Genomic DNA, 27,564 nt, shown 5'->3' with positions numbered 1-27,564 from the left:
GTTCTATAAGTAATTTATCTTTAACAGGGGACGGCCTTTACTGGAGTGTCTTAGAAACAGCCCTATGATTGGGCACTGGCTCATTATTCCTCTTTTTCTTTCCCCATCTCAATCTCCTGCTTGTTCTGTTTATACCCTTTCCTGCCCAGTCTGGCCAGTGTTGGAATGTCTGCCTCACAAATCTACCCTTTAAGATGGGGAGCCAGATGCTTGCCAGTGAGGAATAATAATGCTTTTGCAATATGTAACCTCATTCAACAGCCTGGCCTAAACCTGTCACCTGCTCCATGAGCCCAACGTTCATCCTTTCAAATGAAGGCATTGAGGAAGGAGAGGATTCTGTGGACTCCACAGGGACTCAAGTCTGTGCTCTTGAACGTGATTAATTTGGGGTCATTCTCAACCCATCCCCAATCCTTACTGTTACTTTCACAGAGACACTTTCTACTGAAGGGCTTTGTATCACTATGCACAGTATTTTACCCACCCCTTCTTGCTTAGCTCCCTGGGCCCTGCCTTTGTGATGCTGAAGCTGGAGGATGTCACAGGTAAATTCTGCTTATGGATTTTTTGTTCTGTTTGAGAATATAGTTTGGCTGGTGGCGGATCTAAATTCATGTGCTAATGAGCTTGGTTAAAGCAGGCTTCTACTATCCTCTTTTAATCTAGCCCACCTGTCTGAGTTCCTTCCCACAGTTAATGATCTCCTATAATGGTTTTGCCATTTATTTTGCCTCCTGGGTTAAAACAAATCAATAGTCCGCATAGATATTTAAAAACCATCAGTCTAAAACTCCTGGGTTCTCCCCTCCCCTAGGAAAACTTACAGCTTGATTAGTACAATAATGTTTCCGTTATATCTTCTCTTACCTCCCAGAGATGGGCAGCAGTGAGCCCCTTCCCATTGCAGAAAGTGACAAGAGGAAGAAGAAAAAGCGGAAGGCCCGTGCCACTGACTCCTTGCCCGGAAAGTTTGAAGGTGGGTCACATAACTTCTAGATCTGGGCCTGTGACTCCCCAAGTATGGGAGGAACATCCTGGTCAGCCTCGTGTCTAGATTGTAGGATGAATCATATGAGAGCCAGTTCATGGTTATCTGTATAATAGGTGTTGAACAATGAGAAGAGTGAGAGGGTTTACTCATAAGAGTGACACAGAGAGAGAGATGAGAGCAAAGTCTCAGATGCACAGGCCTCCCTTAAATGGCTTATCCACCTCATAGTGGGCAGAATACCAGTCTATCATAGGTGTATATGTAGTGAGATTGCCTGGTATGTTTCACTCCTTTTCACATGTGCTCTTTCCTTCAGCTATTCTAGAGGGGCTGCTTGAGTAGTAGAATAACCATGCAGGAGGAAGAGAAAACTGCAGAAGGCCATGGCCCCAAATGAAACTTAAATTTTCTGCAAGCGGAGAATTTGGCTGTGAAAGACTGCAGCTGCTTGTGCTGTATGTTTGACTATATTTTAAAGGATGCATGTTGTACTCAGTGGGCACAATGCTGCAAACGTTTTTTGAACAATCTATATGCAAGACACCAAGCTCAGGGCTGGTCCTCTTATCCTGAGCATGTGATGGGGTGAAGTGAATTGGATACTTCTGCAAAGAACTGAAAGGATCAGTAGCTACTCCTAGGAGTAACATGTCCTCCTTCATCTGGTTTTTTTTTTTTTTTTTCTTTCATTGTGAGACCTGAAATAGCTTCCCCTCATGGTCCCTCTTTCCATCATTGTTTGTAGAGTGATTCTAACAAGGTCTTTGTGAGTCAGCGGTATTGGACTTCCAGCCACCTATGTAGGAGCTCTGGTGGCATAGTGCCTAAGGCACTTGACTGCTAACCAGAAGCCTGGCAGTTCAAACCCACCAGCCACTCCTTGGAAGGAAGACTGGGCAATCTACTTCTGCAGAGATACTGCCTTGGAAACCCAAGGAGGGGTCACTATGAGTTGGGATCGACTCGATGGCAGTGAGTTTGATTTGGTTTGGTTTGGAACCACCTATGTATCCTGACATAGGTAAAAGGTTAATGCCAAAGTGTCTACTGTGAGAGAAGCGTGTTATTTAAAATACTTGGCAAACAACAGTGTGCCATCTGTTCTTACAAATAGCTGCAAGACCAAACCATGATGGAGCCAAGAAAGTACTAAGTGCAGGGTTATATTTGTTTTCTTTTTGTTGTTGTTGTTGTTATTTGTTTGTTTTGCTTTGTCTTTGCCTTTGACTCAAACATGTGGGGAAGAGGGAGAGGGGGCAAAAGTCCCAAGGTTTTTAGAATAGTTTCCAAATCAACAAGTCTTGCTCTTTCAATGAACATAAGAGAGTATTTCCTGTTATTCAAGGATAGCTTGGGCAATTACTGGGCCTCTCATGACTAAGAGTGATAAAATCTAATTTCATTCTGCTCAGTCTGTGGGTTTAAATACTAGGCTGCTCAAAAGGAAAAAACTGAAAAATGGAGGCCAAGAGAGGACTAACCCAGCCCAACAGAGGCCACAGTGGGCTTGTGGCTTCCCTTGTAAGGGGTTCAAAGAGCTTGTGCTTATTTGTGAGCTTGGGCAGGTCACCCAGATGTTGCTTTTAACCCAGGCATATTACTCAGTTAGAACTGCTCTGACTCAGTACCCTAAAAACCTCGAGGCTTCTGTTTGCATCCTACTTCTGTCTCTTACTTCCTGTTGATCACTTCTGGAAACTCGGCAAAAACCTTGTGTGATTTCCATTGTATCGGTATAAAATAAAATAGTGTTTTATTCCCCTTCGTATCATCATTGTCCATCACAGCTTAGCACAGAGCTTGGCACATAGCAGGTGTTCAGTAAATGAGTAAATGAATGAATGATGCCCATTCAAATCACACCCCTTCTATGAAAATTCCCTAGATGCCTTAAGCAGATTTCATCTTTCCCTTCCCCTGCTTTTTTTTTTTTTTTCCCCAAAAAAACCTTTTTTTTCTTGCCCCTTTGTGATGGTACTTACCACTGCCTGGTTTATTCTGGAGTCACTTGTGTGTATACCTGCCTTCCCTCCTAGATTGTGATGTTTAGATGGTGGGGACTTGTATTAGTTTCTTAGGGCTACTGAAACAAAATACTGAAAACTGAGTGACTTAAAACAGCAGAACTCTGTTTTCATAGTTCTGAAAGCTATAATCCTGAATTCAGGATGTTGGCAAGGCCATGTTCCTTCCAGAGGAAGCTCCCTCCTTGTCTCTTCCAGCTTCTGGTAGCCCCAGGCATTCCTTGGCTTGTGGCGACATAACTCCAGTCTCTGCCTCTGTCTTCACATAACCATCTTCTCTCTGTGTCTGTCTAGCTCTGTGTTTCTTCTTCTTATAAGGACATCAGTCTTCTTGGATTAGGGCCTACCCTATTCCAGTATGACCTCATTTTAACTATAATTATTTAACTTAACTGTTTCCAAATAAGGTCACATTCACAGGTGCTCAGGATTAGGACCTGAACATTTCTTTATGGGGGACACAATTCAACCCATAACAGAGCTGTGTTATTCTTCACTCTGTCCCTATTATGAGTCAGTATGCTGTCTGGTACACAGTAGGCATTCAGAAAGTATGTGCTGAATTGAAACTCTTTCATCAGATCACTAACATGAAAGTAGGATACTTTCCATGTGGTCTTCTTGTGAAGAAACTGAGACCTGAGATGGCTGGCAAAGCTATAGGTCTTGTTTTCACTGAATGCTATGGATTTCTCATGTGCCTGTTCTGTCTGTGTTGTCAGTCCAGGAAAGCTTAGTGACAGAGGCTTCTTTCCATGTTACCTTGCAAAATTGTGACTCATTTTGTTGTTCTTATTAATTTCATCTTTAGATGTGTACAAGCTGACCTCCGAGTTGCTGGGAGAGGGAGCCTATGCCAAAGTTCAAGGTGCTGTGAGCCTGCAGAATGGCAAAGAGTATGCTGTCAAAGTGAGTGTCTCGTTGGGGGCCAGGCTTTACTATGCAAATAGTCTTTCCTGGCTTGTGCTAAACCAAATAATTTTTAGTTCTGCACTGTAGTGGCTGAATAAGAATGAGGGCTCCAGAGCTATTTTAACTGGATCCAAACCTTGATTTCTCTACTTGCTGTGTCACCTTTGGCAAGTTACTTAACCTCTCTGTTCCTTAGTTTCCTCATTTGTAAAATAGGTATGATAATAGAACCTATGTAGAATTGTTGTGAGGATTAAATGAATTAATATGTGCAAAGTACTTAGAACAATGCCTAATTCATTGCTGCTGCTGCTTCATGGTAAATAGAATCAGTTTCAGGGAGTAGATGAGCAGATTTGGAATTGTACTTGGAATAGCCACAGCAGTAGACTCTAACACACCAATGATCGTGAAGATGGTGTAGGACTGGACAGTGTTTTGTTCCATTACACAAAAGGTCAATGTGAGGCAGAGCTGAATTAATGGCAACTGACAACAACAACCACCTGCATCTGTTTTGACAAACTACTACTAGGAGACTTGGGGGAAGTACTGGACCTCTGTGAGCTTCAATCCCTACATGTCTAAAATGAAGATAATAATACCTGGCCTTCGTGTCTTAGGTGTGGTTATGAAGATGAAAATCAAAATAGAACTGATAGATGGCATAAGGCCTAAGGCAATTTGACTGCTAACCAAAAGCCTAGCGGTTCAGACCCACCAGCCACTCCTTAAATGGAAGATTGGGCAATCTACTTCTGTAGAGATACCACCTCGGAGGGAGCTCTGGTAAAGTAGTGCCTAAGGCACTTGACTGCTAACCAGAAGGCTGGCGGTTCAAACTCTCCAGCCACTCCTCAGAAGGAAAATGAGTCAGTCTACTTCCGTAGTGATACTGCCTTGGAAACCCAAGGAGGGGTCGCTATGAGTCAGGTCCTACTTGACGGCACATAACAACAACCACCACCACCACCTTGGAAAACCCAAGGAGGGGTTGCTGAGTCAGGACCAACTCAACGGTAGTGGGTTTTTTTGAGTAGAGGTAGAAACACTTTCCAAACTACAAAATCACTATACAAGTGATGAACATTGTCATGGTGATGGGATTAAAGACTCTAGTACCTGAGCACTCAGTTTAGGGCAGTAGATATGGATTTTAGCCTCATTTGAATTATCAGTATAGCTTAAGATGTAGCTCACTTAACCCCTCTAAGCTTCTATTTGCTTACCCCACATGGAAGAAGGGATGAATGTAGGAAGTGCTTTTCTTTTTTCCAAAATTTTTTATTGTGATGTGGGTATGAATTTACAAAGCAGATTCATTTTACATACAACAGTTTTATGCATTTGGTTTCACTGCTCCGATTACAATCCCCGACCATAAAAAGCTCTCCTTTCATCTCCTCCCTGTGCCCATCCCCTCCCTGTGCCCTTCTTATCTATGCATTCCTGTCTGTCCAGCTTTCCCTCTGTGCAAATGCTGCCCTTCTGATGTCTCGTGGCTGATTGATCTAGGGGGTATATCTCCCTAAGATATGTGGGTGCATCTCTCTGGATAGGTGGTCTGCTTGTAGGTCTTTCTCCTGTTTGGCTGAGAGCTAATCCATGGAAGTGAGTCCAGTTCCAGGCCCAAAGTCTAACCTGTAATTCTGGTCATTTTTGTGTTTTTTAATTTCATTCCACGTTTTTCCTCCCACTCTATCCAGAATTTCCAACTTTGATCCCTTTCCAAGTGGTTGACATTGGTAGCTAGGCACCATTTAGTTCTGGTCTCAGGGTCATGAAGGCTGAGGTCCCTGTGGTCCATCATATCCTTGGACTTATCGTTTCCGAATAACTTTGATTTTCTTCCTCTTCTTTGCTCCAAACAAGGGGAGACCAATAGTTGCATCTTAGATGACCTCTCCATAGCTTTTAAGACCCCACTCACTACTTACCAAAGTAGGATGTAGAACAAGATTTTTATGTACTATATTGTACCAATTGAGCATGGTGTGTCCCGAGCCTGCAGGCCTGGTGACTCTCTTCCTCAAAGTGTTTGGTTGTCTATGAGAAGCTACTTCAACCTTGTCCCCTGTTATTTCTGCACTGTATATGGATATTTTTGTAGCATAAGTACATACTGTAAGACTATCTTCAGCCAAATCTATCCTTGGTCTTGGGTACAGTCCTGTTCACCTACCCCCATCTGGTCTTCTTACCTATCTGTGCATCCACCCATAGCCCAGTGTTTGCTGCCACTGGCAGTGCAGTATTGTGCGTGTAATAGTATTTGCTCTGTTGTCTGTATCTTTTGTGTACATTTCTGTGTCCTCCTTTTCACTATTGTCACTGTGCTGGTCACACACTTTTGTTATATTGCCTTTCCCTTCAACAAAATCAACGTGTGACTGTTAACCAGTCAGTAATTTTTCCTCCTATCCCTGGTAACAAAGTAAATATCTTTCCCTGCATAAACCTTTCCTTGACTTTTTACAGCAGTGGATTCATATTTGTCCTTCTGTGATTGACTTACTTCACTTAGTGTAATGTCCTCCAAGTTTATCCACATTAGGAGGTAATTCGTGGATTCTTCATTATTCTTTAATGCTGCATAGTATTCCATTGTGTGAATGTACTATAGTTTGGTTATCCATTCATCTGTTGATGGGCGTTTAGGTTGTTTCCGTCTCTTGCTGTAGTGAATTGTGCTGCGATGAACACAGGTGTGCATATGTCTGTTCGTGTCCTGTCTCTCACCTCTTTAGTTTATATTCCCACTAATGGAATTGCTGGATCAGATAGTATTTCTATTTTCAGTTTTTTAAGGAAACATCATACTGTTTTCCATAGTGGTTGTACCATTTTACAATCCTACCAGCAGTGTATGAGAGTACCAATCTCTCCACACCCTCACCAGCATTTGTTATTTTCTGTTTTGTTGAACTTTGTGTTTTTTAATTTCATTCCACATTTTTCCTCCCATTCTATCCAGGATTTCCAACTTTGATCCCTTTCCAAGTGGTTGACATTGGTAGCCAGGCACCATTTAGTTCTGGTCTAAGTAGTTGCATCTTAGATGACCGCTAATGTCTCATTGTTGTTTTGAAATGATGTCTCATTGCTGTTTTGATTTGCATCTCTAATGGCTAATGATCATGAGGATTTCCTCATGTGTTTGTTGGCCACCTGTATATCTTCTTTAGTGAAGTGTCTGTTCATGTCCTTTGTAGGGCAGTGCTTTTCAAAGCATGGTCCCTAGATAAGCAACATCAGGATCACCTGGAAATTTGTTAGAAATGCATACTATCTGGCCCTATCCCTAACATACTGAATCAGAAACTAAGATGGGGCCCAGCTGTATTAGTTTTAATAAACTCTCCTTGTGATTCTGGTACTCACTTTTTGAGAACCACTGATGTGAGGCTGTTTTAAACATTTCTGTGTATCAGTATCACCTGGAGAGCTAATAAAGCACACAGATCTGGTTTTTTTAATACAGGAGAGGGCCTGCATCTTTGTATTTTTACCAAGTTCCCCCAGGTGATTGTGATACCCACCAAAGTTTGAAAACCACTCATCTAGATCAAAGGTCTTACTTAAATCCAAGGGAGCAATTTAAACTTATTTCAAACCATCCACTTGAGCCACTAAATATAAGGACTGCCTCCTACTGACAAGTCCAGCCAAACTGGCTCATGAAAGAAGCATCTCATCTTTTAACTAACTATTCAGTCCCAGCTGTGGATTATAAAGGAGAACACTTTTTAATGACCCATGTTCCTATTTGCTGGGGTCTTGCTTCACAAAAAAGCTACCTTAATTCCTTTTTGGAAACAGATCAGTATTAATTACAATTAATTTTTAAAAGTATGGCTAACTGTGGTAAAAACTGCAAATATAAATTGATTTTCAAAGATTTGAATACATTTATAGATGATAGTTCTATTTCTTCAAGGTTTGTTCACAGGAGGAAGACCTGGCCCTTCTTCCATGCTCTTTGGCATCATTGGGCAAACACTGGATCCTGGCTCGGCAATCTTTTGTTTGGGCAGTTCTGCCCATGTCTCTTGTCTCCCCTACTAGTTGAAAACTCCCTAGAGATGGGCTACTTTTCCCAGCATGACTCCAGGATGCTGGAGTTTTTTTATTAGGGTTTTTCCAATAGGTATTCTAGAGTCTCAGAGTTGAAATTGAATTTCAAGATACTCTGGTCTTGAATTTCCTCTACAACTTCCTCAAATAGTTGTCTGCATTCTCCTCACACATCTCTAGTAGCCAGCACACACTGCCTTCTGAGAGAAACTATGCTGTTGCTGGCTTGCTTGCCTACTAAAAAGTTCTGACTTTGATCTGGAAGTTTGGTCAGTGGGTGAGTTGAATAGCTTCTGTTCCTCAGCACTGCTTTCCTCTGACTATTCAAAAAATAGGTCCATAGCAGTTTACTAACAGACATGGACTTACATAGAAAATTGCAGTTGGTCATGGATATTTCTGCAGTTTGAAGTGTTCTACACAGCAGTATTTGAATGAAGAAGCAGCATGAATCATCTGTGCTGCCCACTTTGCACTTGGGAGCTGTAAGACAGAGCCAGGCTCTGCAGACTTGCCCACAGGCTCCATAGATCTTCTCAATGGATCCATAGATCTTTCCAGAGTCAGGCAGTCCCTGCATAAACCACCTGCTCATCCACTGGCTCATCCATTCATTCCTTCAGTCAGCATTTGCCAGGCACTTCCAAATATAAGGGAGGGGAGGGGGTCAGCCCACAGTAGCATAGGAGAGACAAAGCCTCTAAGTACTCTTAAGAGAAGCTGTGTAAGGTATAAGCTGGGATAGAACAGCATGCTCTTTGGTGTCTGTTCTAGGCCAGAATGCTAGCCATGTCACTTACCAGAGCTATGGGCAAAATGTGTAACCTTTTCCTATCTTTTGGAATGGTTGTAGGGGTTAACCAAGATTATGTATGCAATGTACTGTCCTGAATGACCTTAATACAGTGTCTGTCAAAGAATAAGCTATCAGAAAAAGAAGAGCTTACTCCTTCCTGGGGAAATTGTGGAAGTGGCATTTGAGCTGGGCCTTGAAACTTTTCTCCAACTATGTCCTTCATCTCCCTTACTCTTCCTCCAGCACTAGAAGATCCTTCAGGAGAGTTTTTTAATTCTTCCTCTTGTGGCAGAAAGAGATGCCCTATCAGGGATAGGAGCTGGGTGGAGATAGCTCTTTGTCTTGCTGGCTGCCTCCGTCTCCCATGGGCAGCTGGGGGCAGCAGCCTCATAGGCTTCCTTGGTGTTGTGCCTGGCCAGAGTCAAACAGGCTCAGCTGGACTGGAAAGCCCTCAGGCCAATCTATTGCTTTGTTGATAGAGCCACAGTGTCTGTGTTACCAAGGCCTACTCCACACTTCTGCTTGTACCTGGATTTGGACTGAATTTGGCCGTGCAGTCTCCCAGAGGGCTCCTGCTGAGAGAGTGGTTCGAGGTCATGTGAGTGTACATGACAGATTTTATTCTTCCCACAGATCATCGAAAAACAAGCAGGGCACAGTCGGAGTAGAGTATTTCGAGAGGTGGAGACACTATATCAGTGTCAAGGAAACAAGTGAGTATAGTGTTGGGTTAGTTGCTGCTTCTCTGGGGGGAGCTTGGCCACAGGAAATGCTATTATTTCTTACCATCTCCTGACCCCAGCATTTAGCTTCACTTCTTCTCCTACAACTGCATACAGCAATTCCATGTTTCAGTGTTAAAAAGGGGGGTAGGGGGATGGAGAACAGCAGCAAAGATGTCTATCTTCTGTTTAGGCTAAAATTGTATAAATATCAGCAATTCAGGCAAGTTAGAAGAGTGAGTGGTCTTAATCAGTGGCTGTTTAGGGGGAAAAAATAGAGTTTTGTTTGTTTCCAGTGCCTGTGGGAACTAGTCTTAGTATTGCCTTGTAGCAGTCTTTAGGGACCTGCTCATGGAGAAGGATAATGAGAGCTGTTAAGAATATGTGCTGCTATTTTCCATCCCTAGCATATTCACATATGCACAGATACACTAAGGGTCCTGAAGCCTTGTTTTACACTCTGTGCTTAATAACTAGGCCAAGGTAATGTCTAGCCCAGTTTTGATCTGTTCACCACCAGCTCCAAATGAGTGGCTCTCCCACTGTGGCTTTAAATCAGGGTCACCTTTAAGATTCCAGTTCCCCCTCTCTCTCCCTGTATGGCCAGGTCAGCAGGGAGCCAGTAGACTGGTATTGATGGCTTTGTCATTAAGCTTGGAGGATGGGGGCTGCTGTTGATTTAACTCCAGGCGCTACTGCTACAGTCTTCTTTCAATTTAGGCCATTTTGGCCATCCTATTCGGATGCCTTCAAACTAGTAAAAGCCTGGTCTCCCAAAGTGGTCAGCATTTTTTTATGAGGGACAGATTTTTATTTTCAGCCCTGCAGCGTCTTAGTTCAGCATTAGAGACTCTATTGGTTTATTTCGTTCTTTAAAAGAAAAAAGCCCCTAACATCTCCAATATCCAGGCTGGTGGCTTCCCTACTGAGTTACAAGACGACCTTGTTGGCAGAGCACTGTAATACTCGGGCAGACAGAGAGTGCTCACCGGGGAAGGCCACAAGTGCTACAGTGGCCAGGAACGCGGCCGTTTCATTAAGCAGCGCTTAGCAGTTAGGGTCTAGCAGTGCCCATGTTAGGCCCCAAGTCTATTTGACAGATGTTTCCATTTTCTCCAGGCAATGTAAATACTGCCCCGTGATTTATGGGCAAGAGGGAGGGCAAGTAATTATTTGCTGCTTGCCTCCAGGACACACACCTACTATTCAGTGTTATTAGTCGCAATTGCTTCCAGTCGGCTGCAGATTTTATTCAGTTTAATGTGACCGGGACTTTTTTATAACTCTACCTAGTGGGTTTTAGGGTTGGGGTTTGACAGCACAGACTTGGTGAAAACACCAGAGACTAAACATTATGGAAAGATAAGGTGACCTGAATCTTGCTAACACCATTGGCTACTTCTCAAACATAGGTCTTTAATAAGCATTCTCATTTCAAGTTGATTTCTGCCCTGCTACAGGGCATTGTATATTTTTTTTGGTGTATATTTGTAAGTGGACGTTCATATATAATGCCTTTTCCCTTTCCTCCTGTTTTTTTCTGTTTAAGGAACATTTTGGAGCTGATTGAGTTCTTTGAAGATGACACAAGGTTTTACTTGGTCTTTGAGAAATTGCAAGGAGGTACTTACTGTTGAGTATGTGTTTGGACTTCTGATTAAGACCCAGGGTAGTGATCATCCATCATGAATCCCAGAGACTTCTAAAACGAGTCAAGCTAATAAAAAGGATGAAGGACTTAAAAACTGCCCTTGATTTGGGAGAAGGGAGGCCAGAGGGAAGGATGATAATTAGCATTTTGCAGAGCTTAGAATGTCACCTGTGTGGGCATTCTATAAATGCCTTTTCATTACAATAGGAGTCATATATAGATACATTTAGTCACCAATTTATCAATCCCCTAATTTGATATGTTCACTATTTAACTAAATTAATTATGGGGTGGAAGCTCTTACATATATTGTGAGATCTAGAAAGGCTCACTGGAGGGAAGGAGAGGCCCATTGTTTGGGACACAGACCCAAGATACAGAGGAAGCCTGAAGATGTGCCACCTTTCTGATGGAAAGATTCTATTCTTGGCCACCACCTACTGCCATCACCCCACACATGTAATCACTGGGATACATGTTTTAAGTTACTCTTCTAGAGAAGGAGCTGGAGAAGCCCCTTTGCCTTTCTATCACTTGCCCTACCCCAGGCCACATTTGCAAGGCAAAGGTTGGTGGGGAGGGAATGTCTGAAGCTGAGTAGAGGACTACATAGAAGGACTTGGTGTTTAGGGGTGGGTTCTTTAGAAACCAACAGAGCTAGGTTTGAGTCTAGCTCTGTCATTTGTTAGCTGTGTGAACTTAAGCAAATCACTTAACCTTTCCAAATAGTTTTCTCATCTATAAAATAGGGATAATAGCACCTACCTCACTGGGTCCCTGCAGATATTAAATGAGATAATCCATGTGAAATGTTAAGTGCACTACCTGTAGACACTACCAGTACCAGTTGCCATCAAATTAATTCCAACTTGTGGTGATCCCATGTGTGTCAGTAGAACTGTGCTCACTTAGGTTTTCAGTGGCTGATTTTTCAGAAGTAGATTGTCAGGCCTTTCTTCCAAGGTGCCTCTGGATGGACTCAAACCACTAACCTTTTGGTTAGCAGCCAAGTGTGTTAACAATGTCAGTAAAAATTAGCTGAGCTCTGGTAGCGTAGTGCCTGAAGCACTTGACTGCTAACTAGAAGGCTGTCGGTTCAAACCCACTGGCCACTCCTTGGAAGGAAGGTTGGACAATCTACTTCCATAGTATACTGCCTCAGAAACCCAAGGAGGGGTTGCTATGAGTCAGGTCTGACTCGACAGCATGCAACAACAACAACAACAACAGAACAATTGAGTATGCTGGGGTGGGGGGGCTATCTTAAATGTATGTTGCATATTACTCTCCACCCACCTTCCCTTTTAATGAATTTGGAAACAAGCTCACTACAGTAGAGCAAGCTAGCAACCTAGTCAAGAGCCTGTTTCCTGGGAGTATACCCTAGCATGCTGTGGTCTTCTCATTATTTAACCTAGTAAGTGAAATAACTGGCGATTCCTCCCTTTCCTCTCTCATCCCCTCCCCATGCCAAAATACATACATAAGCATGTACCATTTTTAGGACTAGAAATGACACCTTTGGCCTAGAAATACTGTGAGTATAGACCACATGGAACCAAGTCAAAATTCATGCCTATGTCTTCCCTCTGAATGATATGTTTGAAATGCTAGATGCAATGGGAATGATCTGTAGCCATATGCTTAGAGTCTTGACGCTAGACCAAGTGGGTAAAGAGAGTGGGGCTGACACAGGCAACCCATCCTCACAGCAGTTAAACCACAAGTCCTACAGCTAGAAAGAATGCATAGGCTCAGACTTACTCAGCTTAAGTCCTTGTTCCTCCACAGACTGGTGCATGATCCTAGGCAAGATGCTTAAACAGTCCTGGCTTCCATTTCCCCATCTATAAATAGGGATAGCTATACTTCCCATTTTGTACAATTGTGGTAAGTAGAAGATCATTTAATTATAGAGTATTGCATAGTGGTTGGCACATAGTAACTACTCAATAGATGCAGTTATTTTGAATAAAATAATATAATCAATAAATGGGAAAATTTAGAGGGGAAAACAGGTCTTTTCCCTTTTTTCAGACTTTCACATATCTGGTGAAGGTGTGGCATTTCCATTTGAAGGCTTATGCCCTATTTGGATCTGAGATCAGATGCAGAGGAGGAAATGTTCCTACTGAGAGGCTCCCTCAGCCCCACGTGGATTCTCTTTTAGTTCCTTTTGATTTCAGAAGGCAAATTAGCCCCAAGGACATTAATGCTTTTTGGTCATTTAGTTATTCTCTCTCCCTTCTGTACTCACCATATATAGGTCCTGGAAATAGAAGTACAGTTTTGTTCAATAGATATATGGTAGTACTTCCTCTATGCCAGGCATTATACTTGGTGCTGGACAGTTATTGTTGTGGTGGTTGTTAGATACTGTCACTTCTAACTCATAATGATCCCATGTGACAGAGTAGAACTGCCCCCTAGGGTTGTCTTGACTGTAATCTTTATGGAAGCAAATCACCAGTTCTTTCTCCCACTAACACACTGGGTGGGTTTGAACCACCAACCTTTTGGTCAGCAGTTGAATGCTTAACAGTTTGTGTCACCCAGGTTCCTTGCTAAACAGTTAGCATCCCCCTGTGAAGGTAGACTATGTCTCTACCTTCAGGAAGCTCTCAAACTTGTGAAAACTTAGGTTCTTAAGAAGTTAGGCTTGCTAGAGCCTGAAAAGTCTTTGCCTCTGTGTCTCCTCTGCTCTCCAGGCTCCATCCTGGCCCACATCCAGAAGCGGAAGCATTTCAATGAGCGAGAAGCCAGCCGAGTGGTACGGGATGTTGCTGCTGCCCTTGACTTCCTGCATACCAAAGGTGAACCACGACTTTGCCTTGGTGGGTAGGTTGGGCTGGCCAGCCTCTGGGTCCCAAGACATAGGTGACAGGCCAGGCAGAGGGCTTGGTCCAAAAGATAGTGCAGCTGGCAGTCAGCTTGAGATTTGAATATGCCCACTCATGAGGGTATGGGGACAGTCCAGGATGAGTCCTAGGCTTATGGCTTAAATGGTAAGTAGGTGGTAGAGCTCCTAACCATGATAGAGACACAGGAGAAAGAGCAGGGAGGAAATAACAATTTGTGACTTGGCTCCATTCCCTTTACTGTTGTGGATAATGGCCAGCCACACTGGTGGTGAGTGCTCAGGACCATATGTGAGCTACAGTTTATATATCCCACTTGGTGCCAGCAGCACAGCTTGGCAAAGTACAGACTAGTGTGCATGTGTGGGGAGGCTCGGGTTCATTGATTCCTCCAGTGGCTGAAAAGAGATCTCCATACTGACAGTATTCATTTTGGGGACCTGACTTGCACCTGGGATGGAAATTCCTAGAAGGGGATGTCTGTGCTTTCCTCAGCATGATGAATAGCAGCAGTTCGGTTTCTGAAAGCTGGGATGCATGTAGGTAACACCTGCCTGACAGAGATTTACAACTGCTCCCCAAGCTGCCTCTGTAGATTGCAAAACTGGGTCACTCTTTTCACAAGATCCATACCTTGGAGGAGGGTAAAGGTGGTTTTATTTTTATTTATTTATTATTTTTTTTTTTTTTTACAAGAACGCACTAAAGGGAATGGAGGCTGTGGTGTCTTAGGAGTTCTGAAGTGCTTGTTAACATCTAGCTGGCCAGCTGCCCATGTGACTAGAAGTTGGAGGGGATGAAAAACGATTTCCAGCTGAACTTGGCTGTTTTCTAAATAACTTCATACTGGGAAGATGAATTGGGCAAGAATGGGTCAGCCCGGAAACAAGTTCCATACTTTTAAATACTGGACACACTGCCGCTTAACCTTTGGGAAATGAACCAGAGCAACTCAATGGCTGGTGTGCCAGAGGCAGGCCCGTTATTACAGCATGGCTCTCCGACTTCTCAGGCTGGGGGACGACTGGGCCATTGCCACCTATTTGGAGAGTAAGGCTTCATGTGTGGTTCGTGATCTGTGGGAGCACTTGCTATAATGGAAAATATCTTTCACTTTTAGTGCAGCGAGCTATAGCCTGACTCAATTTGTGCAGCCTGGGCCAAGTTGCTCTGGGTTCTCATTCAATTAGGTGACTGATGAAGTTACTTAGGCTGCTGGAGCTCAGGTTTTTCCCTCTCTAGTGAAGTACCTCGGGAGCTCTGGTAGCATAGTGCCTAAGGCACTTGACTGCTAACCAGAAGGCTGGCAGTTCAAATCCACCAGCCCCTCCTTGGAAGGAAGATGGGGCAACCTACTTCCGTAGTGATACTGCCTCGGAAACCCAAGGAGGGGTCGCTGTGAGTCGGGTCCGACTCGACGGCACATAACAACAACAACAACAGTGAAGTACCTCAGGTGGGCTGAGCCCTCGTCACACCATGGGACGAATTGGAGTAGGACTTGTAGGCTGACTAAGTTGATCAAGACAGTTTCAATGAAGCAGATTCTTTTCCCCCCTATTCCCGTTTCCCTGAAAATCCTTTGTACTTCCCAGAACTTACAAGCAGTAGCTGTCTGGCTCTTGCTTGACCCTCCAGCCTGTCTCTGTGCTGTGCTTTCTGCCAGAAGAAAGAGGAGTGGGAGGTTTCTGAGTCTACCTCTAGAACACCATGGCCCCATGAGTTGGTTCTTTGTCCCTGTCTTCAGTTAGAAGGTGGTTTTCCCCAGGTGCCTTCTTGTCCAGGTCAGCAGCTTTTAACCCTTCGTAGAGCAAGCTGCTATTTGCATTCTCCTTCAGGAGAGAGGTCCTAGCCAAAAGGCAAGGGAAGCACCTTACAAGAACAATACCCTGGAGCCACAACAGCCCTTGCTCTACATCCGGTGGCAGAGCTGTCTTGGCCATGCAGAGCAGGCAAGGGGGGAACTGGATAAGCTTTGGGAGATTTGTTAACTAACACTCGATCCTCCAAACATTCAGGGAGTCCCACTGAAGGAATCTCTTCTTTTTTTTTAATTTTTATTTTTTTTATTATTAATCGGCCACACAAGAAGAAATGAGGTAGAGCAGTCCAAGCCCCCTGAGAGGCTCTTAAACAAGGCACTAATTATTTCTGCATTGCTGTTCCCAGCACTGACTATGCAGAGCTCTTTGCTCTGCTTTGCATTAAGCTTTCTTACTCTTGGTTGTCTCTGCAGTGCTGAAAGGTAGGCTGACTGGGATTCATTTAGCCTTTCTTATCCCAGCCAGACTTCTAAAGCCCCCGCTTCAAAAGAACTTGCAGAATCAACTGTGCTTTTTGGTCTGTGTCTCTGGTTGCTTCTGCCTCCTGCAGCTCGTTGATTTTTTTAATGTACCATAATTGGGAATTAATCTGCGAACAACAGCATTTGGAAAAAATTAATTGTGTGTGGAATGTTTGATAATTATGTGCATGTGTTAACCATTTCTTTGCTCTTTGTCGTTCCAGGCATTGCTCACCGTGATCTTAAGCCAGAAAATATATTGTGTGAATCTCCAGAAAAGGTACTTGACACCTGATTTGGGACCAGGTTTACACTGAGTCTAGGAAGCCCCCATCCATTTCAATATAGATTGCTGGCAATCCTCTCAACCTCAAATACCAGTTTGAGATATGTTATATCTAATATGCAGTAGCCCTACGTTCCAAGTTGGGTATTCCTTGTCCCTTGCCCTTTATCATCAGTGTGGACTTAAGCCTGAGAGTTTATAAACTATATGAGACCTGCACAAAATTAACGTTTTCCAACCCAGTGCACCCACCTTCATGGCATTTGATGTGAGCCATAAACAACAACTCAATCTTACATGAAGCATGTCTCTGCCTAAATGTTGTTTATAGTATAATATATATGCCAGATGGTTTCCACAACTGGAATAATTAGCAAATCCTTGGAAAGGATTTCTCTTTCATTTCATTTCCAAAGATGGCCATTAGAAAAAAGAAGAAGAAAAAAAAATTCATGCTTGGTATTGAACAAATACTGTGTGTTTTAAACTTTGCCCTAACTCAAACTGCTAGTTAAGTGGAAACATGTGCATTTCCATAAGTGTGTGAATTTGCCAAATTCTGTGTTTCTGAGGTGGGATTTAGGCACTGGTGGTTTGCATGACCCATGTTCACGTCTCTGTGTGTGTAGACATGTGCGTGTGCATGAACACACGTCTTGGCACTCAATTAAACCATGGCTCGTAAGTAAGGAGTGGCTGTTAGCAACTATGTGGATCAGCCTGCTACTTTTATCTCATGTGTGCTAGCTCAAATAAGATCTTATGCCTTCCTATCAATGATTCTGGCACAGAACTTTTTAACTTACTAATAATTATTATAGTTAACATCTATTTAGTGCTTGCATTGTGCCAGGTATAGGGTAAGTACCTTACTTCATTTAGTGTTCATAAAATCTCTTGAGGCAGATATTATTATCCTGATTTTGTGGATGAGGAAACCAGAATTCAGAGAGATTAAGAAACTTGCTCAAAGTCACTCAGCTAAAAGTAGGAGCCTAGACTGAAAACTAAGGTAGCCTGACCTCACAACCCCAGGGGTGCTCTGAACTACCCTGTTCCAGTGCTTCTGGTTTACAGTATACTTCATGTCCTTCATTTCATTTGATCTTCATGGGACAATGAAGATTTTTTTAATGATTGAAAAACTAAAGACAGGCTAAGTGAGAAGAGGCACTCTGTTGGTACAGTGGTTAAGGCATTTGGCTGCTAAGCAAAAAACGGTCAGCAGTTCAGAGCTCTGCAGGAGAAGGATAAAGCAGACTGTTTCCGTAAAGATTTACAGCCTTGGAAACACTATGGGGCAGTTCTGCTCTGTTTGTTCCTGTGAGTCAGAATTAACTCCATGGCAGTGGGTTTTTGTTTTTTGGGTTTGTTCTTAAGTGAGAAAGAAAGGAAGAGAAGTTGAGACTCACCCAGGCTGCTCTAATGGGTAAATGGATGACCTGGAACTCACTGAACCAGCCTTTTCATCCCTTTAAGGACACTCACTGTTGCTGCTTCTGCCATGTAGGATGGTGTCGTGCACATGGCAGACTGCCTGCCTGGTCAGCACCAGACACAAATCACCCTGGCTGTGGTCTCAGACACGGCATCCATTTATAGTGGGCTTGTTTGCTATGTTGACTCCACCCAGGGTGACTAAACATCCCAATTTTTTTAGCACTGAGGGGTTTCCAGGATGTGAGACTTTAAGTGATAAAACCGATAAAGTCTCAGGTAAGCAAACCAGGATGAGTTGGTCACCCTACACCACCTGAGGGAGGTGCTCAGAGGTTTTACTCAAAATTCTCTTGCTCTCCACTGAATGAGCTGCAAAGAGTCTGTCTGTCAGGAATACATATGAATTCTTCTAGCTTCTCTGCTGCGACCTATACCATCATCTGCTAGAAAGTGTTCTAGAGGTTTCCTACTTGTTTTATATTAAGCTCACGACAATCTAACACACTATAGCAGGAAAATAAGTAATGAGTGGAGTCCCTGGGGGACACAAACCGTTTAAGCATTCAACTCAGAGGCACCTCAGAAGACAGGACTGGCGATCTGCTTCCAAAAGGTCATACCCTTGAAAATGCCGTGGAGCCATTCTACTCTGCACACATGGGGTCACCAAGAGTCAAATCAACTTGACAGCAACTAACAACAACAATAAGCAAAGAACATGGAAAAGAGGATACCTTGGGATCAATCAGCAGGTGATTTCTAGATAACCCAAGGAGAATAAACACAAGCTGATAGAAAAAGCTGGGCGTCAGTATGACAGCTGTACAACTATGCTTCCATTTAGTCTTGTGGTTTCCTCATGCCCTTTAATGCAACATATTTGTAACCTTTGGTTTCTATTTTCTTTTTAGGTGTCTCCAGTGAAAATCTGTGATTTTGACTTGGGCAGTGGAGTGAAACTAAACAACTCCTGCACCCCTATAACCACACCAGAACTGACCACTCCAGTACGTATGGCTGGGCACCTGTGCCATCCTCTTTAGGGTGCCTGTACATTTGAGCCAAAGCTATGAAGTCCAGAACAGAGGGCTAATGAAGGGAAAGTCAGTGTATCTATACTATTTCCTGCTGCCTGAGTTGTCATTTCCTTTGTATTGATAGGCCCCAGCTGACAGAGGTAGTGCTTAGCTGCTAATGAAACTGACTTTAGAGCTTTTAGTTTGGTGGGTTGTCTCTGCAGATGAAGAGACAAAGAATTGTGTTATAGGACGGACTGAGCCCTGACTCCTGAACCAGATAAAGACAGACAGTATTCCCTTTCACCTATGAGGATAGTTCTGTGAGTCCTCTGCCCACTGCTGAAGTCACAGCACACCAGCCTTTGCTGACAGAGGATTGGGAGCTATTTCCCGTCACCCAGTGGAGGGTAGATAGTCTCTTTGAAGCCAGAAGTGTGAGGCTCCTGACTGTATGTACTACGATTGCTTGGCTAAGTTATCTGTTGCTTTCTGACTTCACATTTCAAACTGAGATAGTCCTTTTGGGAAATACTTCTAAGAAATTTTTTGTATGTATTTGATACAGTATAATTATTATTTTGAGATTTATGTGCTTCATGAGTGAATTTTTTTAATAACCCTTTTAGAAGACATTAATTTAAATAAGCCTGTATTCTGTCTTATTCTAAACAACATTATTAGGAATGTTTCTATATTAGCTTGTAATACACTGGGCCATCTTGTTCTCAAAGTCATTAACTCTAATTACCAATAACAAAGAAAATATCCTTTCTTCAATTACCATCTTCCCATCCAATTAGTTTGTGTGTGTGTGTGTGTCTATCTTGGTGAACCTGAAATAACATGAAGGGGATGTTGTTTGTTTTATTCCTATCAGCAGTTTTCTATGCAAGGGTAAGTTGGAGGATTCTGTCCTGGGGCTGCCACTGATGTGCTTGGACAAATCCCTGTCCCATTCTAGGCCTTGGTTTTCCCATCTGTAAATGGTTGGGGAGATTGGATTTGTTCTAAAAGCTCTTGTACTTTTGACAGTCTCTTGATCCTAAATGCTTACACTTTCTTGCTCTGATCTAGTAGGACAGTTTGATGGGACTCACTAAGAAATCCTTGTTTTCACTCTGTACACATGGGCGTCTCGAAGTTGGGCATGACCTTGTGACTTGTTCTGGCCAGTGAAACATGAGAAAAGTGGAATGTGGGTCCCTTTTAGGCCAGAGCATTTAATGTTGGTGCAGGACCCTCAGGTTCTGCTCTGCACTCTACAGTAGAGCATGGTTCCCAGACCCCATGAGTGGTGGATGCATCCTGTGAGTGAAAAACAGACCTTTGTGGTTCTAAGCCACTGAGATTCTGGGGCTGTTACACAGCCTGTTGTGCTGCTGTGACATTAAAGATAGGCAAACAAACAAACAAAACGATATGCAAACAGTGAGATCCAGAAACACCAGGAACTTGCCCAAGGTCACACTGCTAGGAAGAGGGAAAAAAAAAGAAAGAAATCCTTGTTTTCTGACATTGGATCTCCACAGTCTCCCTGCAGAGCAGTGCTCTTGGTGCGTTTAAGTACTTGTATATTAAATGTCTGTTTATGGAGAGCTGAGGCAGGGAGATTCCTAGAGCTTATTGACCAAGGGTATCTGCCTACTGGAGAAGGACCTGAAATATAAGGAGGTGACTTGAAGCTAGTCATGTGCATCATGAGGGATTCTAGGACTTGGTTTACGAATGTTCAGTTGGCCCACTTTTTCTCAGTGCCTTGGTCAATTCCCATTAAATTCTGCTCTTTGTCACTCCCTCTTCCTGTGACTAAGCCTCTCTCTTCTTCTGCCTTTTCCCTTCCCCCAACCCTGACCCCCACAGTGTGGCTCTGCAGAATACATGGCCCCCGAGGTGGTGGAGGTCTTCACAGATGAGGCTACTTTTTACGACAAGCGCTGTGACCTGTGGAGCCTGGGTGTGGTCCTCTATATCATGCTGAGCGGCTACCCCCCCTTCGTAGGTCACTGTGGGGCCGACTGCGGCTGGGACCGGGGTGAGGTCTGCAGGGTGTGCCAGGTGAGCCCAGCCCCAGGGACTTACTCCTTAGGCCCTGTTGGGGGGCCAGTGTGGTTGTGGGGATGCCAAGCAGGACTGGGCTTGGGGATTGTACCTGATCTAGAAAGAGTTTTATAGTGTCTGTGTCCTCTCCTATCTAAGAGCAGTGATTCCAAGAGACTGTAGGAAAAGAGGAGAAAAAGAATCAGGGATTAGAGGCCAAAACTAAAGACCCTACAGTGGAGGAAGCCCAGCCCACTTCCCATTCATTCTACTGATGAGCACATTGAGGCCAGACCCTGATACAGAGGACAGAGCACTGAACTATGAATGAGAAGATGGAGGCTCAAGCCCTGGTCTGCCACTGGCACTGGTGGGAGTTCCCCTTTCTGGGCATTCGTTCCCTCATCTGCCAAAGGGAATAATGAGACCTGTCCTATCAACCTGAGAGCTGTTGGGACATTCAGCTGGAGCACAGAGAAAGCCCCACAAGAGGCAAGCGAGTGAAGAACAGGTGAGAGTAGCCATCCCAGCCAGGGCTGTGGTGGTCATTAGCCTGAGACTGTTTCTGTGCTAGAGAACATTCCATTGTCTGTTTGACAGGGCCAGACATGTCACCTACACAGACAAACTCCATTTTCTGTTTTCTGAGGGTACAAAAGAAATGGGAAAAGTGCTCAAGGCAGTTGGGTAGTTGGTGTGGAGAGGGCACCAAACTGGAGTGAGACCCAATCTCTAGTCCCTGTACCATCCACCAACCACTCATTGTGTCCCCCCTGGTAAGTCCCTTCCTGTCTCTCTGCGAGGAGTGGACAGCAGTGAGCTGGAAGGAGCCAAGATCCTGTTTATTTCAGTGAGCATGCAACAAGTAGTGGTTGTGGGCCAGACCCAGACAAAGTACATGAGACATGATCTCTGCCCTTAAGGAACTCATGGGCTCATGCAGGGTTTCTCAGATTTCACACTATTGACATTTAAAGCTGAGTAAGTCTTTGTTGTGTGGGGCTGTCCTGTGCACTGCGTGATGTTTAACAGCATCCCTGGCCTTTGCCTACTAGTTGCCAGTTATGACAACCAGAAGTGTCTCCAGACATTACCACATATCCCCTTGGGGGCAAAATCATCATCCCCATTGAGAACCACTGGTCTAGTGGGTAAGGAGGATAAGTAAGTAAACTGATTATTTCAATAGAACGAGGTAAAACAGAGATAAGCTGCCCTCAGCCCAGCTAGGAGTCAGGGGAGGGTTGTTAGAGAAGATTGTACTTCAGCTGAGTCTTAAAGGGTGACAAAAAGTTCCCCAGAGAGTCCTGGGTGGCACATGTGGTTAAGTGGTGGACTACTAACTGAAAGGTTGGTGATCCATACCCACCCAGAGATACCTCAGGAGACGGGCCTGGTGATCTGCTAACGGAGCAGTTCTACTCTGCATACATGGGGTTACCATGAATCAGAACTGACTTGACAGTGACTAACAACAACAGCAAAATGTCCCCAGGGGAAGAGAGACCAGAAAAATAAAAGTGAAAGGAACAGTGCAAGCAAAACCATAGAGGTTGGAAACAGCAGAGCATGTGCAAGGAAGAGCAGTAGAAATGTGAGGCCGATGATGGTGGGAAGTGCGACTGGAGGAGCTGCCAGGAGCCAGTTCATGGGGACCCTGTATGAAGGGCCAAGGAATTTGGGCTTTGTTCTGTTGATGCTATTACCCTCTCATCATCCATTCGGCTAGCCAAGCAGCATAGCCACCCTGCCTAGCCAGAGGTGTTCCAGGTAGTGATGATTTAACCATGAGCTGCAACTTCAACTGAGTCAGTTGGACCCAGGTGATCAGATTGATGACAGGTACATCCTGTGCATTTTCTGGCCACTGTGGCCTCACATGAATCTTCTTTCCCTAGAACAAGCTATTTGAGAGCATCCAGAAAGGCAAGTATGAGTTTCCTGACAAGGACTGGGCACACATCTCCAGTGAGGCCAAAGACCTCATCTCCAGGCTCCTGGTTCGAGATGCAAAGCAGAGACTCAGTGCTGCCCAGGTCCTGCAGCACCCATGGGTGCAGGGGGTGAGTGACTCCAGAGAAGCATTCTACCTTCTCAGGCATGCAGCATGGCCATGAGGAAGCTCTCATAGCAACAGGTACTGAACACCAGCCCAGGTGGCTGATGTCAGGTACAGCAGCTTCAATCCTGTGCACTCAGAGTAAACTGACCCCTGTCACAGGTCAGAGACCAAGCTCCTAGCTGGCCTGTGCCTCTCTGGAGTCAGCAGAGACCTCTAGGGTTTGGCACGTACACCCTACTATTGGCAAAGACATACAGCCCAGGAAACAGCCTGGCATTGTCATTTGGGGCCTTTAGTATTATCCCCTTATTCAAAAATATCTATAAGCTGAGAGCACCCAGAAGCAGGCCTTGCTGCCCTGCTTGCTGTATGAGTATATCAGGGGCAGGTAAATTCTCATGGTGCCAGGGCTCTGGATGCAGCTGGCCTGAAAAGCAAATAGTGGTGCTTACCCTCAGGCTAAGGATTCATTGTTCATTAGAATCATTTTTTAAATTGCTTAGTCACAATGTTTAACCTCTGCCCCTGTGTGGAGTCTGCCAACCCCACCTGTGAGTGACTGTGTGTTCTTGGTCTGTCAGGCCCTAGTCAGCCACAGTGACCCTGCTGGTGGAAGGAGACAAGAGTTGCCAGCCCCGTGTTACAGACAGGGACCTAATCCAAGGCACAAAGTCTCTAAGTGGCTAATTCCCAGCCACCAAAGAGTTACTGTCTTTGCTGAGCACCTGGCACATGCCAGATATTGGCAGTACAGGGATCAGTCAAACCCAATCCTTGTCTTCATGTTCTAGTGGGGAGAGGTAGATGGGAATAAATGACACAACAGTGTAATAAACACTAATAAAAAGGGCTAGTGGCACAAAGGGACAAGGATCTGCCTCTGCTTGGAACTGAGGTAAGGAGATGACAGGGAAAGGGAAGCTTCACAGGGGAAGTGACCCTTGAGCTAGATCTTGGAGGATGATCAGGGCTTTGCCAGGCAGAGGAGAAAAGGACTCTCCATGCAGGGGGAGCTGTGTTGAGGGCTGTGACTTCAGACCATACCTTTCTTGCTGTCTACTTGGAAAGTCTGACCCTGCAGGCAAGCACAGCCATGTCCCTGTGCTGGGCTGAGAAACTAGCAACCTCCTCACTCTGTGCTGGCTTGGGTGGGGGCAGCTCTTGGAAGGAGGGAGCAACACTTACCCACACGTCTATCCTTCACGTTCTAGCAAGCTCCAGAAAGGGGACTCCCCACGCCGCAAGTCCTCCAGAGGTAAATGCTGCAACCACACCCAACGCCCTTCTTTCCTTGGCTTTGACTTTCCATCAAGCTCTCAGACATGGTGCCGGTGGGGATCGGGGGGCCCATCTCAAGACGCAGGAATCATTTTCCTCAAGGGGCTCTTGGGCCTCCCATCTCCCTACCGCCCCTCTTTCCTCCCTGTACTGTATATCTACTTCCCTCTCTTCACCTCCTCCACTGGGATGGCTTCTGCCCTGCAACACTTTTCAAGCCCCTCCTTGGACTGAAGGCAAGTTTTGCATATCTGCTTAAATCCACAGAACTAGGCTTACCTATAACTGGAAATCACTAGGCACAGCCCAAAGACAGACCTTACCTATGGATTATTCCCACCTTAGTCTTCTGCTGCCATGGATTGGTAAAAGTAGCAGGTGTCAGGATTACTGTAAGGCTATGGGATCAATTGTCGTACCCACTAATAGATGTATAGTAATCATTGCTACCAGATACCAAATATTTACCCCATGCCAGGCATGGTGCTAAGGACTTTACATATATTACATCCATAATCTTCATGATAAATTTAAAAGAGAGGTACTACTTTTATTCCCATGTTATAGGTGAGAAAACAAGAATGAAGTTAATTTGTCCAAAGCCACACAATAGCCTTTGGAGTTGGACTTTGAACCCGAATCTGTTTGACTCCAGGGCTTGTTTAACATCTAGATTGTATTCCTAGTGAGTACTCGCCTATTCCCGAAACAGACAGGACTGAAGCATTGTGGTAAACACCTTTAGGAAGCATCCTCATGGCCAGTTTAGGAGTTAAACAGGGAAGACTGACTATTTTACACCTTTATAATCTCTGTTGATTTGGCTCAAGATGCTCTTGTCCAGCTTAGGTTCCTACCTTATTCTCTAGAGCTGCCTCCAGATACCCATGGCTGGTTTCAAACCTCAGATCCACTGTAGATTTATTCAGCAAACCAAAAACCTATTATATTCTAGCCCTGGGCTGGGTTCTAGGGACACAGGCCTAGAGGCTCAGCATCTGCTCTTGGTGCTCCTGCCTGATGGGAAAGGAATCTACTCAGTGAGTTTGATCTGCTGTGGCCCTTCCCACAGGAGGGATGTGTACAGAGTGGTGGAAACTCAGAGGGGCTTTGGGATAGAAGGTGACATTTGCCCTGACTATCAAGTCCAAGAGAAGCTCAGGTGGCATAGTGCCTAAAGCATTTGACTGCTAACCAGAAGGCTGGCAGTTCAAACCCACCAGCCACTCCTCAGAAGGAAGATTGGGCAATTTACTTCCATAGAGATACCGCGTCAGAAGCCCAAGGAGGGGTCGCTATGAGTTGGAAGTGACTCTGGCAATGAGGTGTTTGGTTTTTTTTTTTTCTTTGGTTGGTCAAGTCCAGGAATGTTCTTGGGCTGAGAGGACATTCCCAGAGAAGCCAAGGCAGCCTTGGTTACAGCTTCAGTTGCTGAGGTTACAAACTCAAGCAAGAACTGCTTTGGGGAGAGTAGCCCACACTGGTATGAAAATCTGGTGGGAGTCTAGAGCTGTAGTAGCTAACGAGAATGTCCAGGAACTGGCCTGTCTGACCCCAGTTGAGCCCTGCCTCTCTCTCTGCCTTTGCCTTGCCCCGGCAGAAATAGCAGCACCGTGGAATTGACTCTCTTTGCTGCTGAGGCCATCGCCCTGAACCGCCAGCTGTCTCAGCACGAGGAGAATGAGGACCAGCTGGCTGAAGAGGCCAAGACGCTGGCTGAGGGCCTCTGCTCAATGAAGCTTTCCCCTCCCTCCAAGTCACGCCTGGCCCGCCGGCGGGCCCTGGCCCAGGCAGGCCGCAGTGTAGATGCTGTACCGTGCTCAGCAGCCACGGCACTCTAGTGCGGTCCTCCCTTCCAGGCCCGAAGTCTATCCAGGTATTACCCCTGGAAAGCTGTGAGGTCAGGGTGTGAAGAGCATTCTGGGGGACCTCTGCAGCCCCATTCAGGCCTCTGCTCCACACAGACCCTGAGCCTCCCACCCAGCCCCCAGTCCCCCAGGATCCTTATGGAAAAGCTTTCTCCAAAGGGGTTATCATCAAAAAGGAAAGCAATCACTTGTCACTTTGCATAATCGCCTGTGGCGGCAGTGGGGACATCTCTTTCCTGGACTTCTGCTCACCGCCTGCAGAACCAGCTTGCTCTCACGGTGGTGGTGGCGGCGGCGGTGGCTGGGGCTACAGCCTTCAGGGAGCTAGCTTTGAGAAGCATCAGTTGACAGAAGCTGCCGACATGTGCCTATTCCCTCTCTGCACTGTCCCCTCCTCTAGTGGTCCTTCCCATCTTCCTCTGTCCTCCGGGTGGACGTGCTATTTGCTTGTCTTCTCCCTTGACTGAGCAGAGCCATCCCCCCAAGTCGGGGAAGGACAGGGAGCCTTCTGCATTAGGAAAGCCAGAGCAGTCTTCCAGTCTGTAGCACACAGAAGCACATAATCTTTCTTTGCCGTGACCAAAATGTGTCCCTCATTTATCATCCTCTTCTTTGTTTGTGATTGCTGCTAAAGTCAGTATTATTTCATTTTTAAAGGGGGGGGGGCATATTTTTTTAAAAAAACGTGCTTTTCCAGCAAAGATGGGATTTTAAATTCCTACTGCAAGCCCATGAACTTTCCGTGGCTTGCCTTTCTTCCCTGAATGTCCATACATTTGGGTTTTAATCTACTTTTCCTTATTATTCTAACTGGTTGTAAGCTGTCACTGTTATAGGCAGCTGCAGAGTCCCTCAGATGTGGTATACAGGTGGCACAGGACTGGGTACTTCAGTAGGGCTGGGTGCCTGATATGGAGTCAGTGGGAGGCCAGTCAGCTGACATCAGAGGCCTCCCACTTGTCCTGGTCTGAGCACCATGGTACCTACTGCTGGAGAACATGAAGGTTTACCCACTGTCAAATAAGCCAAACTGTTGAGTTACATAAAGAAAATAGATTTGCACATGCCAGACAGACATTTAAACTTGTACTACACAGTGATGCTATTATACATTGTGTGTTTTAATAAAATTTTCAGTTCTAGCTCTGATGGTCCTAGCTCTTTTCTTCACCTATAGTCCTGAGAAGGAGAAAGGCCACCTAATTGGCACTGAGCACAGCCAAGAGGGAGAAGGCACTCCTGTTAGGACCTCTAACGAT

The 27,564-nt window shown here is 44.9% G+C and overlaps 1 protein-coding gene across 1 annotated transcript; it reads left to right on the top strand.

Moving 5' to 3' along the window:
- The first annotated feature begins 876 nt into the window (after window positions 1-876).
- MKNK1 (MAPK interacting serine/threonine kinase 1) lies at window positions 877-26,278 on the top strand. Its single transcript, XM_042781765.1, has 12 exons — window positions 877-979; window positions 3,830-3,927; window positions 9,434-9,513; window positions 11,072-11,145; window positions 13,882-13,986; window positions 16,540-16,595; window positions 18,953-19,048; window positions 20,921-21,115; window positions 22,996-23,160; window positions 24,371-24,414; window positions 24,813-24,815; window positions 26,038-26,278. The coding sequence occupies exons 1-12, from the start codon at window positions 880-882 to the stop codon at window positions 26,276-26,278; spliced, it is 1,257 nt and encodes a 418-aa protein (XP_042637699.1). The 5' UTR covers window positions 877-879.
- The last annotated feature ends 1,286 nt before the right edge of the window (window positions 26,279-27,564 follow it).

This window comes from Orycteropus afer, unplaced genomic scaffold, assembly GCF_000298275.1.
Source record: "Orycteropus afer afer isolate SDZICR_OR568_19922 unplaced genomic scaffold, OryAfe1.0 scaffold00169, whole genome shotgun sequence".
NCBI lineage: Eukaryota > Metazoa > Chordata > Mammalia > Tubulidentata > Orycteropodidae > Orycteropus > Orycteropus afer.
Note: the sequence above shows the minus strand (reverse complement) of the source record. Positions and strands in the feature narration are given on the sequence as shown.